This window comes from Microcaecilia unicolor, chromosome 2, assembly GCF_901765095.1.
Source record: "Microcaecilia unicolor chromosome 2, aMicUni1.1, whole genome shotgun sequence".
NCBI classification, from domain to species: domain Eukaryota; kingdom Metazoa; phylum Chordata; class Amphibia; order Gymnophiona; family Siphonopidae; genus Microcaecilia; species Microcaecilia unicolor.
The window spans coordinates 114,181,175-114,197,793 of record NC_044032.1 but is presented as its reverse complement, the minus strand read 5'-3'; the positions used below and the strand labels follow the sequence as shown (position 1 = coordinate 114,197,793).

Below are 16,619 nucleotides of genomic sequence, written 5' to 3'. Positions count from 1 at the left end.
TATGAGTACACTAGGCTGTGCCACACAGCATTCAAGGGAAAAGGGAGCCAACTATAACGATACACTCTAGGCTGAACCTTAGAGCACTCAGGGAAAAGGGGAAGCCACTCATAGGAACACTCTAGGCTGTACCTTACAGCACTCAGGGAAAGGGGGAAGCCACTCATAGGAACACTCTAGGCTGTACCTTACAGCGCTCAGGGAAAAGGGGAAGGAAACCCACCTATAGGAATACATAAGGCTATGCCACAGAATCAAATAACAGACACTAGAAACAAAGGGAAAATCAAGCAAACAAGGAAAGGTGCCTTTACATATACATCAGAAAGAAGCAGGGCTTACACTGCAGTCAAAGGTCTAAAGCATACAAAGGGAAAAAACAATGCTCTTATTAGAACTCAGCCAGGTAGGGAAGGGAAAAGCAGACAGAATGCACCCAGCTGCATGGGAACAAGGTAATCAGGGAAGCAGCTAGGCTGTGGAAAGAAAGTAATCAACAAAAGCAGTTGGGCTGGCAACAACCAGTTCTCTGAACAGTGAAAGGTAACAAGGGTAACCACACAAGGAAACAAAACAGGACTTTGCTTGGAAGCAAAGTTAACAGGCTAGTAATCCATACAGGTTTAAAGCAGAACAACCCACACAGAGAAAGAGAAGAGGGTTTTGCTTGAAAGCAAACCTAATAGGGAAGTAATCGATACAGACTCAAGCCAAAACCTCCGTGTGAAGGCGCTGTGAGGGCCCAGTGGCAGACGGAGGGGACGGGGGAGTGGCGGTGGGGTGGGGCCATGGGGGGCGGAGGATGGCGGGGAAGCTGGCATTTCAAGGAAGGAAGGATGGAGTAAAGTTCTGATTTCAATGCAGGGGGGAGTGGTGGCGGCGGCGGTGATGACCTCAGGTGGGGGGGGGGCAAGGTCATCCATAATGGATGTCAATAAAGGATGCTCCTGACGAGCACTTGGTCGTTTTTGCCCCCTCCCGATTTTTTTTTACATTTTTATACATTTCCAAGCCCCCGCAGCCCCAACGAGAGGTACAGACCTCTCGTTAGATTTCCCAGCGTTTTCCAGTGATAGGGCAAGCGGAAAAGCTTAGTGCATCTCATTTCAATAGGGTTTCTACACAATTTGCTCATCTGCATTCCGTTTGCGTTAGCTGCTACCATCGTCGGAAAAAAGTATTTAGTGCATGCCAGGGTTTACTACTTGTTTGTTAATGGCTCGTTATTGGCTCGTAAAGTTTAGTGCATCTGACCCTTAGACACTGATATGACATAACTTTATAACATCACACCTAACTTCTGGCAGTGCCCCCCCTGATCTGCCCATACTCTCATATCTACGCAACTTTTGAGTTGTGCACTATGAAATTTAGGCATTGATGTTATACAATAATGACTAAGGCAGATGTGCACAAATCCATATTGTTTTCTCCAGTTATTGATTGTTGATGCCTTGTTAGCTGGGGCTGCAGAGGGGGAGGGGTAAGATTCCCAGGGCCCAGCCTCAAAGGGGGGCATAGCCTGGGGTGTGCTGGAGCTGGCTCGCAAGAGCCGGTTGTTAAATTTTCTTCCGACTTGCAAACCGGTTGTTGAAACGCGCGAGCCGGCTCCCCTCCCTGACGCTGAGTCACCCTGCCTTGTCCTTTGAATTATTCGGGGCAGGCAGTCTTGCCTGCCCACTGCCAGTGCTGACTCTCCCCCGCTGCCAGTTTGCGCTTTAAAAATGGCCACCGAGACTTCCAGAGGCGGCCTCGCGAGACTTCTGCTGAAGTCTTGGAGGCCGCCCTTGTAAGTCTCGGTGGCCATTTTGAAGCACGATCCGGCAGCGGGGGAGAGTCAGCGCTGGCAGCGGGCAGGCAAGACTGCCTGCCCCGAAGAATTCGAAGGAAAAGGCAGGGTGACTCAGACTCAGGTCGGTGAGGGACCGGATCTGGAGGGAGGGAGGAGAATTCACTGAACAACTCGGGAGGGGGTGGCAGGGGAGAGAAGGGAGTCACTGGGCATGGGTGGATGGATGGAGGGGAGAGAAGGGTCACTGGGTATGGGTGCATGCATGCCAGGGGAGAGGAGGGTCACTGCTGGACATGGTGGATGGAGGGCAGGGGAAAGGAGTGTCACTGGGTATGGGTGCATGCAGGGCAGGGGAGAGGAGGTTCACTGGACATGGGTGGATGGAGGGCAGGGGAAAGGAGGGTCGCTGGGTATGGGTGCATGCAGGGCAGGGGAGAGGAGGGTCGCTGGATATGGGTGCATGGAGGGCAGGGGAGAGGAGGGTCGCTGGGTATGGGTTCGTGCAGGGCAGGGGGAGAGAAGGGTCGCTGGACATGGGTGGGTGGATGGAGGGCAGGGGAGAGGAGGGGAGAGAGAAGAAATGCTGGACATGGATGGAGGGGAGGGAAGAGTGAGGAAGGAGATGAGATGAGGGAAAAGGAAGAGAGGAGAAAAACTGCACATGGATGAAGAAAATAGGCAGAAGCTGAGGACCAGAAATGAAGAAGAAAGGAGGAAAGAAAAGAAATAAATGGAAAGGAAGCCCTGGAAATGGAGTTAAGAGGACAGAGAGCAGCAGAATCGGATACTGGGCCAGCATGATCAGAAAAACAGTCACCAGACAACAAAGGTAGAAAAAAAATCATTTTATTTTCATTATAGTGTTTGGAATATGTTCACTTTGAGAATCAGGTGCTCAACATTAAAAGTTTATATTTATTTACTTATTTATGGCATTTTATCGCACATTAAACATGAAATAGATTGGAACCTGGGATCATTTAATTTTTTTTTCCTGGAGTAATGCATTGCCACCCCCCCCCCCCCCGGCTCTCTCCCTGGCTATAGCCAGCTCTGCAATTTGGGGGGGGGGGCGCAGAGGGGGACCGGAGAGAGAGCCTGTTGTTGAACATTTACCAGCACACCATTGGATAGCACTGGCAAGGCTTCTGGATGCAGGCAGAAGATTCTGTTCCCTCCATCTGTCTGTCTCCTGCTCCTGTGTGTCCGGACACTGGTGATTGTGTTAACGTGGTAACCCTGGTCTGGGCACACAGGAACAGGAGAGTGACAGATTGAAGAAAGAGCAGATGCAGGCAGCAAGGTAAGGGGGTGGGGTGGTGACAGCCTGACATGGGGGGGATAGATGATGCTAAAGTGGAGGGCAGGGAAAGGAGAGAAATGATGGGCACCATAGGGAGGGTTTTTGAGAGGTAGGGAAGTAGATTTATGGTGGATGCCATGCGGTGATAGGTAAGGGAAAGGGGGAGATACTGGGTTGATGGTGGAGCTTGGGCCCCCTTCCCCCCAAGAAAAAGGGGTCTTCCACTGCTCCTGTACCTACCAGTCAGGTTTTCAGTTTTCCTGTAAGAATATGCATGAAATATGAAGTATGCAATACACCCATTGCATGCAAATCTATTCATGCATATTCATTGTGGATATCCTGAAAACTTGACTGGTTGGGTGTGTCCAAGGACAGAGTTGAGAACCCCTGATTTACTGTATAGCAATGTTTTTTAGCCCCTATATTAAAAATAAATCCCAGTTAACTTTTTTTTAAACATATGGCTTATTACATTGTCTGGGCCGCAAAGGGAGTATGACTGGAGGATGGGTCAGTCATCTCTCCCTGCTACCATCTACCCTGTACATCAGCATGAAGTTGATAGGGTCTAGGACCCTGAGACAATCCCAAAAAAGAGGGAAGGGAAGAGACGTGCAGGACTGGCATTTCGTTCTATTTAAAGACTGCTCTGACCGGAGATCGCTGATGTTGTTGTGATGAGGCTCCTTGCTACCAGCAACCCCTGGGTGGTTTGAGAAGGGGAAACATGGAGGGTCCAGGCCCTGCGGACGGCGACCGGGCTTCCGAAGTCTCCTTCTCCATAGACGAGGAAATCCCCGAAGGTGTGCTGGAACCGCAGGAAGCCGAGGAGCTGACCAGCAGGTACTGCAACCTAAAACAATGATCGCATTTCTTTTCTTGCAAACTTCATTTTCAAAGGGATTCTTAAAAAAAATTGTTTTTGAAATATAATGATTTGATGATCAAAAGTTGTTTTTGTTTTCTAAAGTTATTGCGAAATGTAACTGGAGCGCGGTGCTGCTCCCCCCTCCCCCGCCCTTCATGTCTGATACATGTGACACTAGGTTGTTGGTTGTTTTTTTTTTTTTAACTCGTATAGTGTTCGTTGAACTGGAGTGCCTGATTTTTGCCTTACTATTATTATTATTTATTACATTTGCATAATATTGCTTCAGACTTCCCAAGTTAAAATGCGTGTCTAGTCATCCCTTTCGCCTCGATATCAAGCAGGAATGCCAGAGAATCGAGATTATCACGAGAAGGCGTGCTCGGCATCCTGAACTATAGAAGTTGTGCCAGTTTATACGTTTATCTGTAGACACTATCTGACTGCTTCCAATAGTTTGTTTACCTCTACCTGTTTGTGTGGTTTTGAAAATAAATCGTGTTTTCCGAAAATACCCATTATCCTTAACCTTCTTATATGGTGACTCTTACGGTACTTAGAGGGTTAAGCTCAGATATGAAGCAACAGGTGCATTTTTTTTCGGCCGGCATGAAAAATGGGCAGAGCCGGGAGACAAACTGCGTGACAAGGGTGTTTTCAGCTATTCAGTACATAAGCAGATGGCTTCCCATCAGAATTATTGTTGGGAGGCATGTTATGCACCCAAATAGGGATTATGAAGTAGGTGAAAAAAATAGAATCATAGTGGGGAATCGGGATAATTTAAAAACTTTATTTTGATTGGAGTAATAGGAAATGATTTACAACGCAGGAATCTCTTCAAACATTCTGTGAAATGTTGCTGTTAAAGACGGTGCCCCTCTAGTACAGATCTTGGTAGTCTTGATTAGACTGTAAGCTCTTAGGAGTAGGCACTGAGCATTATGAGAGCAATTCTATAAGTGGGTGCCTACTGTTAGGTACCCCGATGTCATACAGTGAGAGTCTATTCTATAATGGCATCTGGGGTCCAGCTTCCACTATTGAATACTAGCATAACCCAGCATTGATGCAGCTAACTCTGCTGCACGTCTTATCTTCCGCCTCGACCGATATATCACCCCTCTCCTCAAGTCACTTCACTGGCTTCCGATTAGGTACCGCATACAGTTCAAACTTCTCCTATTAACCTACAAATGCACTTGATCTGCAGCCCCTCCCTACCTCTCTACCCTCATCTCCCCTTACGTTCCTACCCGTAACCTCCGCTCTCAAGACAAATCCCTCCTTTCAGTACCCTTCTCCACCACCGCCAACTCGACTCCGCCCTTTCTGCCTCGCCTCACTCCATGCTTGGAACAAACTCCCTGAGCCCATACGCCAGGCCCCCTCCCTGCCCATCTTCAAATCATTGCTCAAAGCCCACCTCTTCAATGTCGCCTTTGGCACCACCACACCTCTACCACCACACCTCTACTCAAGAAATCTAGACTGCCTCAACTTGACATTTCGTCCTTTAGATTGTAAGCTCCTTTGAGCAGGGACCGTCCTTCTTTGTTAATTTGTACAGCGCTGCGTAACCCTAGAAGCGCTCTAGAAATGTGCTCTAGAAATGTTAAGTAGTAGTAGTAGTATATGCCCACAGTTACATTAGCCATAGATCTGGCATAACTGTGAACGCCTAAAGGCAGCAAGGACATGAATAATTTATAGTAATCAGTAAGTTGCATTGGAAAATGGCAGCCCCTCCCATTCTTTACCTATGGATTCCCCCTTACATTTCCATACTATGCCAATTAGGCATGCCCTTACAAAACAGAGCTTAGGTGCTTTTCTTGCCACTACTCATACAAGTAAACGCTCAGCTGCAAAATTGCTAGTATTCTGCACTTTTATGCATTCAAGAGACATGTAAATCAAATGCCGTTATAGAATTGTCATTCATGCCCCTCTCTACAGCACTGTGTTTCTTAAATGATGATGTTAATCAGAAGGGAATCAACAGAGGAGAATTTAAGAGGCCAGATGTATCAAGCAGTAGTATATTTAGTTGTGAGGCGTGACAGGGTTGCAAATGAGGTCAGTTATTTACACCTTTAGGGACAGCACAGGCTTGAACATACACGCAAGATAAGCCATGCTGAGTCAGACCAAGGGTTATAAAATACAGTGTTCTGTCTCTTGTACAATGGCCAATCTGGGTCACAAATGTCCAGCGATAAACAATGACTTTTACTGCCTTGTTACTGTTTTACATCAGACTTGCTAGAGCTTATATTCTTCACTGTTTCCATTTTTTGTAAAGATGCGCTTTTGGTTTATTTGCCTTTTTCACTTCTCTTTAAAACCATGTGGGCAGTCCATTAGGTCTTCTTTTGGCCTTTTTTTAGTGCAAGGAATATATTTGATCTGGGCTTCAGTAACAGTATTTTAAAATTATTTCTATGCCTCACACATTTTTTAGGGTTTTTTTTTTGCTAATTTCCTCATTTTTCACAGGCTCCTCTTTTAAAATTATACATTGCGGCAGTAGATTTTGTTTAGTGTTTGCCTTCCTGTGATTATGACAAATTTGATATACACATATCCCCCCCCCCCCCCCCCCCCCCCAAATCATTTCTGGCTACACCATTGCTATTCAGTAGGTAGTAGTGGCAGAAGTTAGCTTAGGTTCAGATGCCTTTTGTATGGCAATTTTTAGTATTGTCTTCCTGAAGGATGCACTGACTTTTTTTAAATGCTACTTTATAAAAGCACAGTTAACTCATTCATTGCCAAGGGTGCTTACTACTTCTCTCACAAAAATATTTTATAGGCAGTTGATTTTCTTCAAGTGTACATAGGCAACCATGTAGCATGTTTTCAGCTTCCATTGGAGCAAAGCTCAGACAGACATTCTCACAACTCTGCACAAAGCATGTAATATGTAGTGCAGTTCATTTAATGCCAGAACTTTGGAAGTAGTCATTTTATTAGTGTGAGGGTGACTTGCTGATTATTGACAGGAGAAATAAGCAGCGAGTCAGAACCAAGAGAGAGCCTGGACTCCACCCACTCTGTTCCCATAGAAAACAATTCTGCATGATAAAGCATCCTACAACTAGAGCAATGTTGTTACGTTCAATGTGTGAATCAAGGGTAAGTCCTTGTAAACTGTTTGTTGAAGCACCTCCAAAATCGCTTGGACTCGGGTGTATCAACATACATCCAATTTGAGTGACTCCTGAAGAAGGCCCCTGTGGGCCGAAACACGGCTTGTGTCGAGTCCTGGATGTTCAATAAAGTGGAATTTTTTACATCATCTGCTGTCCCTCCCCCCCTTTTTCCCGTCGCCCTTGTTGTGACTGTTTTGTTTGTATGGCTACAAGGGTTGCTGTTCTGTGTTTTGGTTGTGTTCAACTTCGATCACACAAGGAGAAGGGACATCAAAGTCTAAAAAGATGGACATTGTTACTTAAGAACATAAGAGCAGCTATACTGGCTCAGACCAATGGTCAATCTTGCCCAGTATCCTGTTTCCAACAATGGTGAAGCCAGTCACAAGTACCTGGCAGAAACCCAAATAGTAGCAAGATCCCATGCTACCAATCCTAGGGCACACAGTGGCTTCCCAATGTCTGTCTCAATAGCAGACTATGGACTTTTCCTCCAGGAACTTGTTCAAACCTTTTTTAAACCCAGATACGCTAACCGCTGTTACTACGTCCTCCGTCAAAGAGTTCCAGAGCTTAACTATTCGTTGAGTGAAAAAATATTTCCTCCTATTTGTTTTTAAAGTATTTCCATGTAACTTCCTTGAGTGTCCTCTAGTCTTTGTACATAGACCTGGTACTTGTCACATCCATTTACAGAAAGCTGCTCTGATTGAGCAGCTGTCCACTGGAGGGATTAAGGCATGACACCTCCTTAATCCCCCTATTTTTTTTTTTACCTGTTCCCCTCCCTTTCCCCTGAATGTGAAATTGGCAAGGAATGCCATGCTCTGAGAGGTCAGGAATTATGGACATTCTTAACAGAGTACCATGCAGATCTGAGGAGTAGCCTAATGGTTAGTGCAGTGGACTGGGAACCAAGGGACAAGGATTCAAATTCCACTTTAGTTCTTTTTATTTCACTTTTAAATTGTGAGCCCTCCAAGCATAGAAAAATACCTATTGTACTTGAATGTACAGGGTAAGGCAAACAAATAAATAAATAAATAAGTAAACAACAGTTTTTTGCTGTTTTCTCAGCAACTGCTTGGAATTTCAATGTGAAATTTTACAGCTTTATCTGTTGTTACTATCTATGCTTATGTGCCAAGTAGAGTGAGATTATCTTTAAACACAGTGAAGTTAGACTTTGTAGTGTGACCACCTTGCATTTTTGTGCATTCAAAAATGTTTGACTTTTTGGGGGGGGAAAACGGGGTACCAGAGTACTATTAATGATTTTTCACAGTGACAGACTTTTGTAAACTATAATTTTGAATTTGAATAATTTGTTTGATTATATGATAATTTACAAATAATTTCTTTAAAAGCATTTCGGATTGGAATGGCAATCAAGACCAAGGTGTCAGTAGTGGACAAAATGAGAATCCAGATACTGCATGAACAAAGTTTTGCAACAAAGGCAATACTGGCTGTGTATCATCTGAAGACCTGGAAGCTCAGCACTGTGAAGAAAATTTGTTGGGATGTTGATCAAACAGGCTCTGGGACAGAGTGCAAAGTCAGCCAAAATCCATGTGCTCAGAAATAAACATTACATGTGTTAAGGAGCTGATTTGTTCCCAGGAAGGTGAGAGCAGCCAACACTTTAGCACCTGTGAGATTGCTGCCAAGCTTGACATCAGTGACAGATCTGTCTGGCATATTGGGAAGGAGGATCTCCATCTCCCTGCCTTTTGTCATGTGCCAGCACAAGTAATCAACAGCGCCATGAAACAGAAGTGACTGAAACGCACTGTGGTTCTTAAGTTCATGACACAAAAAGCGTATTCTTCACCGACGAGAAAAAGTTCTATCTGAACCCCACCCCCACCCATCAGTAACCAAAACAACTGATTCTGGGTGAGTAGGAAGAAAGCTAACATCAAGCTAGCTTGTCTTATGGTCCAGCATGAAAAATTTGCGCAGCACGTGGTGGTCTCTGCTGGCATGTGTTTTGGTGTCAAGGGATGAGTGCACTTTATGGACGAGGAAGCTAAAATTCACTGTGCATATTACGTTGACTGTCTTCATCCTAATCTCGTCAAGGACTGCAATCGACTGCTGCCCACTGGATTCATCTTCCACAAGACAGTGTGTCAGCACACACAGCATGCATCACACAGGACTGCCTCCAGGACAACCAGATTTTATTACAAAGTACCAGTGGCCTCCAAATTCGCCAGACCTAACCCCTTGGACTACTGTTGTTGGGGAGCAATGTTGGAGGCCTATCACAAGCTCCACCCAAAGCCGCAAACAATCGACAAACTCAAGGAAGCACTGCAGATGATCTGGGACAATCTGCCACAGAGACCGATTTAACTAGGCTGTTAAGAACTTCCCAAAGTGACTGAAGGCCTGAGTTAAACCTGTAGGTGGACACGTTAAGCATTCACAGTGACTGCAAAATTCTGTCATATTGTTAATTGTAGAACAAACGACAGTAGGAAGGTGGAGATGGCTTGAGAAAAACCAGGTATGCAGGATGATCATAAATTGCTAAAACTCTTTATTTCTGTGATAACATGCATGTTATCGTAGGAATAAAGTGTTTTAGCAATTTAAGATCATCCTGTGTACCTGATTTTTCTCAAGCCATCTCCATCTTCCCACTGCTGTTTGTTCTACTATGTTGTACGTGGGATTCCTTTTGGTTGTCTTCTCTCCATATTGTTAATTGTGTCATTTGAATGACGTTATTTTATTGTGTTTTAGCTTGAACCAGGGGCCTAGCCAGACTTCAACAGAAAGGGGGGTCCAGAGCCGAGGTGAGGGGGCACATTTTAGCCCCCCCCCCATTGCCAACACCTCCCCCTCCCCGCCCGCCCGCCATTGCCGACTCCTCCAACAACTTTGACCTCCCCCCCTGCCGATGACCCTCTTGACCCCCCCCCCCCCGCCCGCCGTCACCTACCTTTGCTGGCGGGGGACCCCAACCCCCGCCAGCCGAAGTCTTCTTCCTTCGTTTGGTTTCTGACTGAGTCTGATGTCCTGCACATACAACGTGCAGGACGTCAGACTCACAGAAACAGAACGAAGCCTTGTGATCTGCAGGGCTTCGTTTTGTTTCTGTGAGCCTGACGTCCTGTGCGTTGTACGTGCAGGACGACAGACTCAGTCAGAAGAAACCAAACGAAGGAAGAAGACTTCGGCTGGCGGGGGTTGAGGTCCCCCGCCAGCGAAGGTAGTTGGCAGCGGGGGGGGGGGGGGTTGAGAGGTTCGCCGGCAGGGGGGGCCCAGGCCCCTGTGGCCCCATAGCAGCTACGCCCCTGGCTTGAACATATTTAACAGGTAAAAATCGCTATGTAGGAATGCTAAAATGTCAGTAGCATTAACATAGTTTAAGGAAATTAAATATTGTTTAATGGTAATATGTAAGTATGATGACGTAAGTACGTAAAATGTCTTGTTGAAATTCAAAGTGGTTGCTGAGAAAACTGCAAAAAAATGTAGGGGGCTACTTCTTTTTGTCTCACCTTGTATAAGACACCTGCAAGCCTGAAAGCTATTGAAGTGGTGTACATTCTGGTATAGTAGGTATTTTTCTATTCCTGGAAGGCTCACCATTAAAAAAAAAAATCGCAAACATCTGAAGTGGAATTTGAACCTGGGTCCCCTGATTCTTTGCCCATTGCTCTAACCATTAGGCTTTCCCTCTGCTGTGCATGGATGTCTGTTTGGCTATTTTATAAGTTAGATGTCCCTATGCTGCCATACAGATGTTCATGTCCCTTGTTTTCTCCCTGTTCATAATTTGGATGTTTCAGTTTGTAACATTGGACGTTCAGGCTGGACATTTCCAGTACATGAATGTCCTCCTTACATGTATTTTAGAACAGGCTGTAGCCTATGCTAAGATATGTGTGTGATGGGCATCCTTTCTCAAATGCTGCTCCAAGTGCCAAATGTGCAGTTAGCACAGGTGCACCTAATGTCACCTCAAGAGATGGTGTTGGATGCATTAACCCTAATTGGGCTTGGCAGTAAAGCACAGGAGGAAAACTTGTCTGTGTGGAAACTGCAGGGTGACTGCTGCATATGCCCCCAACAGTTATTGCATAGCTTTTGTACTTACAATGTGTTAAGTTTGGCTGTTAATACAGGAAGAGCAAATATCTATCACACTTGAACAAAAAGGTCCTTTAGTGGCCAATATACCAGGTGTATTTAAATCAGTCTTTAATTTAGTTAATGCAGCAATTTTCATGCAGACATTAACCATCCATTTTGACTTATCAGTTTCCTCTTGCTTCTATATAATTCCAGTTCAATCAGAATCAGAGCTGGCATATGGCACCATGAGCCTTTAGTCCCCACCACCCAAGGATTTTTTTCTTCAAGTTAATATCCCCTCTGGTCCCTGAATACACTAGACTGATCTTTGCAGTGATGACCCTAAGCAGGGGGCATGCCCTACTTTCTCTTCTGTATCCCTTAATTAATTACTATAATTCTCCTACACAGGGGTTATGAATACTGTCTCTGCAGTATCCCCTAACCCTAACTGACCTGAGCAGCAGACTGAGCCCTAGGTACCTTCCACATGAAAGTGCATCACTTTTGCCAACTGAATTATTTGGCCAGCTGCTATGAACTATTTAACACACAGCCTGTTAAAGGACATGGAGCTTTTAGTCCATTGTGCATTAACAGTAGGATTTGTGGTGTGGCAGGGGTCCAGTAGGGGACCAAGGAAAAATGGAGAATTTGTGTCAGTGGGGTTCAGTTGGAGACCAAGGGGAAATGGAGAGTTTGTATCAGTCATATGAAGAAGAATTATTAAATTCTTCTTTTGGTGAGAGCTGTGACTCTGGAGCTGTGAATATTATTTATCTGTGTTACGATCTCAGGTTCAAAATAAACAGTCACTAGAGCGTGAGCCCTTGGACCATTGCCGAGGAGCAGCAGCGGCAGGCAAGACCCCCAGCTGGGACTGGGCAAACAAGCGAGGCTGGAGCTGGAATCTGGAATGGACTTGGCCAGAATGACAGGACTGGAACTGCGGCTGTAGGCAGACAAATGCTGGAACCACAGGACTGGGATAACAGGAGGCAAACAGGAATGGAGCAGCTCCGGGTTTCACATGCGCTGACCGCTGTTCCCCAGAGGTTGAGCCCCTGGGTGCGTGCGGCCTGCAGGCCTTATAGGATGGAGCTGGACGGAATCAGGATTCACAGACTAGGCAGACAGGGCGTACATTCAAGCTTGGCAGAAGCAGGGTTCAAGATATACACACAAGCTAGGCAGAAGCAGGGTTAAGGATATACACACAAGCTAGGCAGGAGCAGGGTTCAGGATATTCTGACAAGCTAGGCAGAAGCAGGGTTCAGGATAGACACACAAACTAGGCAGAAGCAGGGTTTAGGATATACATACAAGCTTGGCAGAAGCAGGGGTTTAGGATATTCACACAAGCTTGGCAGAAGCAGGGGTTAGGATATACATACAAGCTTGGCAGAAGCAGGGGTCCCAAACAGAGGGAAGAAAGCTGAAAGCAGACAGGGTAGAACAGGAGCAGACCACCTGCACAGCAGAGAGCTAATTAGGGACAATGCTGGCTACTGCAGACATTCAGAATGACAGACCAGAGCTCCACACACAGGCAGCAGAACAGAACCAAGATTTGAAAGCTGCCAAGCAGCCACAAACAGAAACACATAGGCACAGACACAAGAACCAAGGCTGAAGGCTGTAAGGCAGCCACAAACAGGGACACAGACAGTGAACAAGACAAAACAGAAGGGCAAGAGCCCACAGAGCAAGGCTAGGAAAACCGTGCAGCAGCACACCAACTAAACTAACCTGACGACCCTTGGCAATGCAAAGGCAAACACAGAAGTTTCCAGGTGGTTAATAAAGCCCATCAGCAGCTGAAGTTTACTGCAGGAATCACAAGGCAGCTACGGGTGCTATGCAGGCACAAATAAGAGAAGCAAGTCTGGCCTCCCGGAAGATCCGGACCGGACTGGGCTGAAGTCTGGAACGTGTGACAGTCCATAGCAGCCACCGGTTCTGGCCACCAGAGGGTGAGGTGAGCCCAGACAAGGAAACAGTCACCATCGTGACTATCTGTAATTGCTGAACCTGAATGTACTATACAGGATCTTGAGAAACAAGGCATAAGGGAGGAAATGTGTGTGTAGTCTAGCCAAAGAAGATAAAATATGTTGTAAATGTTACAACCAATGTGTAAGAAAGAGGTATATTGTTTATCAGATTTCTGATCATGTAATGGAATATGCAGTCATACTTGATTATTGCTAATAAAAAGGTAGAGCTTAGAAGGGAATTCAGAAGTCAGTCGAGCAAAGCTGCTAGACTTTGCAGCTGTGATACTGACCTCCCTAAAACTTTAGCTAACTTGCAAATATGGTGTTGTTGTGTCTTACTCCCTCATACAGATCTCAGGCTCTGAGACACAAGAGCCAAGGATACACATATTGGATACCCAGACCACAGTGGTAGCTAATGCAACAATGAATAGGGTTCTCCATATCCCTGAACCTTCACCTACACTAACAATAAGGCAACAATGATCCCCAATCTACCATGTCTCCTCCAAGTGATTAGGCCCACTCCATGAAGATCCATGTGCATCCCCTTAGCAAGGCCACACCCAATTTATGATCTTTCCTCGTCAAAAGACATCCTACTCCCCAAAATGATGTCCCAGTAAGTCTCCCTATGGAAGACAAGTCCCTGAACCAGAAGAACCCTGTAAAGCTCACCTACCTAGGCTTACCTCTTTAGTGTTTTCAGAAAGATGATGCAGTAGATAGCTCTGCTCCCTCTTGCTGTGCTCATTGATGATCTTAAAAACAGGGCCATAGTGAGTTGTGTGGCTGCAGGGCAGATGGGGGTGCCAAAATTGTGCTCCTTTTATTGCCTCCCCTGCTTGGCCGTGATTAAGTGTGTGGAGCAGGAGTACTACTACTACTATTTATCATGTCTATAGCGCTACAAGGCATACGCAGTGCTGTACACCATACACAAAAAGACAGTCCCTGCTCAAAGAGTACTAGGGGGTATGCTGCATAGGGCGCATTTCCAACTCAGGATGCTCCTGCTTCACAATGGTACTGGCTGATCTCACATATACTGTACGCTATTGGGTATAGTATCACACATGGTCAACAAATACTATTTTGAAGGTCATTACTGGGCAAACCAGGAAGAAGCAGAGCCTCACTGCATGCAGTAACACACTTTAGTACCTTGGTCTTTGGTGTCTCCCCAAGCTTCATTTTCCCTACAGGCAGGAAAGTTGGTTTTGCATTGCCAATATAAACTATAGATCTTCTTAGTCCATGACCCTGAAGAAATTCAGATATGTTAAACAGCTTTATAATGGACTTTGTAATTCTAATTACTATGTAAGCCATTCCCCTTCAAAACTTTGTAATTCTAACTTACTATGTAAGCCGAATTGAGCCTGCTATGTGTGGGAAAGCGCGGGGTACAAATGTAATGAATAATAATATAGAACAACTTCTTAAGATAAATTTTGATACTAGTAGATATTTTTCGTTTGTCTGCACAAGAAAAACTGCAGCAAAATGGTTTCTAAATAACTTTCCATCCTGGTCATTGTAAGAGAGGAAGTCAGGAAGCTTAGTTACATACAGGGGATAGTTTGATAACTGAAAGACCATTAAGCCTGTTTTTTTAAACAAAAAAATCATCTTTATTCAATCACAACAGAACTTTATAAAGGATGATACAAAGCCCATTAACCATCCTCATATATAGTAAAGTTTCTCTGAAATACACATCCAATATTATTTTAATCCAGAGCAATCACCTGCAGTTCTCTTCCCCCCCCCCCCCCCCCCCCATTCCCATATTATGAACAAAACAAATCTAATCTCAGTAAATTCCTAAAACATTAAAGCACTCATAGCAACTAACAATTATATATTGTGGAAAGGCTAGTTAAAGCCTTTTTTTCAAACTCACAAATTGTTCAGGAATATTCTAATTCTACTTGTTAAGGAATTAAAAAAAATTGTATGAAATGGTAGATTTTATTTTTGCTCTGCTGCAAAATAGACAACCTTTCCATTTGTAATAAAACATGCATCTGATTTCTCCAAAGTATCACTGAGGGTGGTTCTGGCTGTATCCACTGCAACAAGTTACATCTTTTAGATTAAAAAAGACTTTTCTCAGAAACAAACATTGTTCATCTGTCACTGTTTCCAAATAATCATCTAGATCCAAAATACAAAGTTCTGTAGTTTTGGGGATAGATTGTTCTAATAATCTCTCCATATTTTATACTATATTGTTGGACCCATTTGGAGAGATTATCAGAACAATATTCCCACCAATCTTGTAATTAGGAGCCTAAATCTTCTCTTCCCCTTATTTCCTCTAGAAATTCAGACTCTTTATATCCTTCCCCACTTCTGTATTATATGTGTTTAAAGTGTTTCATATGTACCTGATAGTATTGGCCAATTAACCCTTTAGTTACATCCTCTAGTGGCCAAAATTGATTGAAATAATTACTCTTCCATGCCAGGGTAGCCAAGTAACATAATGGTTCATTTGTAAATATTGGTATCTCTAATTGCCATCCAAATGATATTTTGCTTGTAAGTCCTCAAACCTGAGTACTCGGGGTAGACCTGTCTCTTTCAAAGGCTGTAATGCTTGAATTCCCTTTTCCTACCAAGTAGTCCTAAATCCCATTCCTCCACCATTTCCCATCAAAGTTAAATATGGGGAACAATGTTCTGAGTGACCATGGGGCTCATTTTTCAAAACAAAAATAAAATGTCCACAAAACATCATAAGGTAGCAGAAGGACACTTTCTCTCAAAAAATTTTCGACACCCTTATTATAGACGTTTTGCTCCACAGTTTGTCCAAATTTCAAGGGGGCATGTTTGGGGTGTGTTTTGGGCATGACATGGGCAGCACCAAAAGAAAGATGTTTTTCTGCAATAATGGAACAAAATGAAAACATCTAGGGCCATAATTAAGACATTTTTGACTAGACCTATTTCAGTCACAACTAAGTGATTTAAAGGTGCCCTGAAAGACCAAATGACCACTGGAAGGATTAAGGCATAACACCCCATTACTCCCCCAGTGGCCTCTGACCCCCTCACAACCCCCTAAGATGTGACAGTATATACCAGGCTTTATGACAGCTTCATATATGATGGCCATTCGTATTAAAGCAGCAATCAGGTGTCTGGACTAGCCTAGTAGTCAGTGCAGTGGACTATAGAAAAGAAGACCCAGGCCCATATCTCACTCTAACTGGTACACTAGTGGTGGAAAGTGTAGGCCCTCTAAAGTACACTAAATACCTACTGTACCTTCATACAGGTGACACCTGCAAGCTTGAGAGCTATTGTAGTGGTGTACAGTGAAGTACAGCAGGTATTTTTCTGTTCCTGGAGGGCTCACCCTACAATATGGTGAGATGTGTACCGGGGACCTTTTGCA

General features: G+C 44.6%; 1 protein-coding gene across 3 annotated transcripts in view; it reads left to right on the top strand.

Moving 5' to 3' along the window:
• The first annotated feature begins 3,748 nt into the window (after positions 1–3,748).
• Positions 3,749–16,619, top strand: part of CMYA5 (cardiomyopathy associated 5) — a 146,644-nt gene continuing 133,773 nt past the window's right edge. For all 3 annotated transcript variants that reach the window (XR_003940984.1, XM_030193228.1, XM_030193227.1), the window contains exon 1: positions 3,749–3,941. Coding sequence is in view for 2 of the 3 variants with exons in the window: in XM_030193228.1 (XP_030049088.1) it covers positions 3,826–3,941 (116 nt within the window). In the remaining variant the exon portion in view is untranslated. The remainder of the gene's footprint in view (positions 3,942–16,619) is intronic.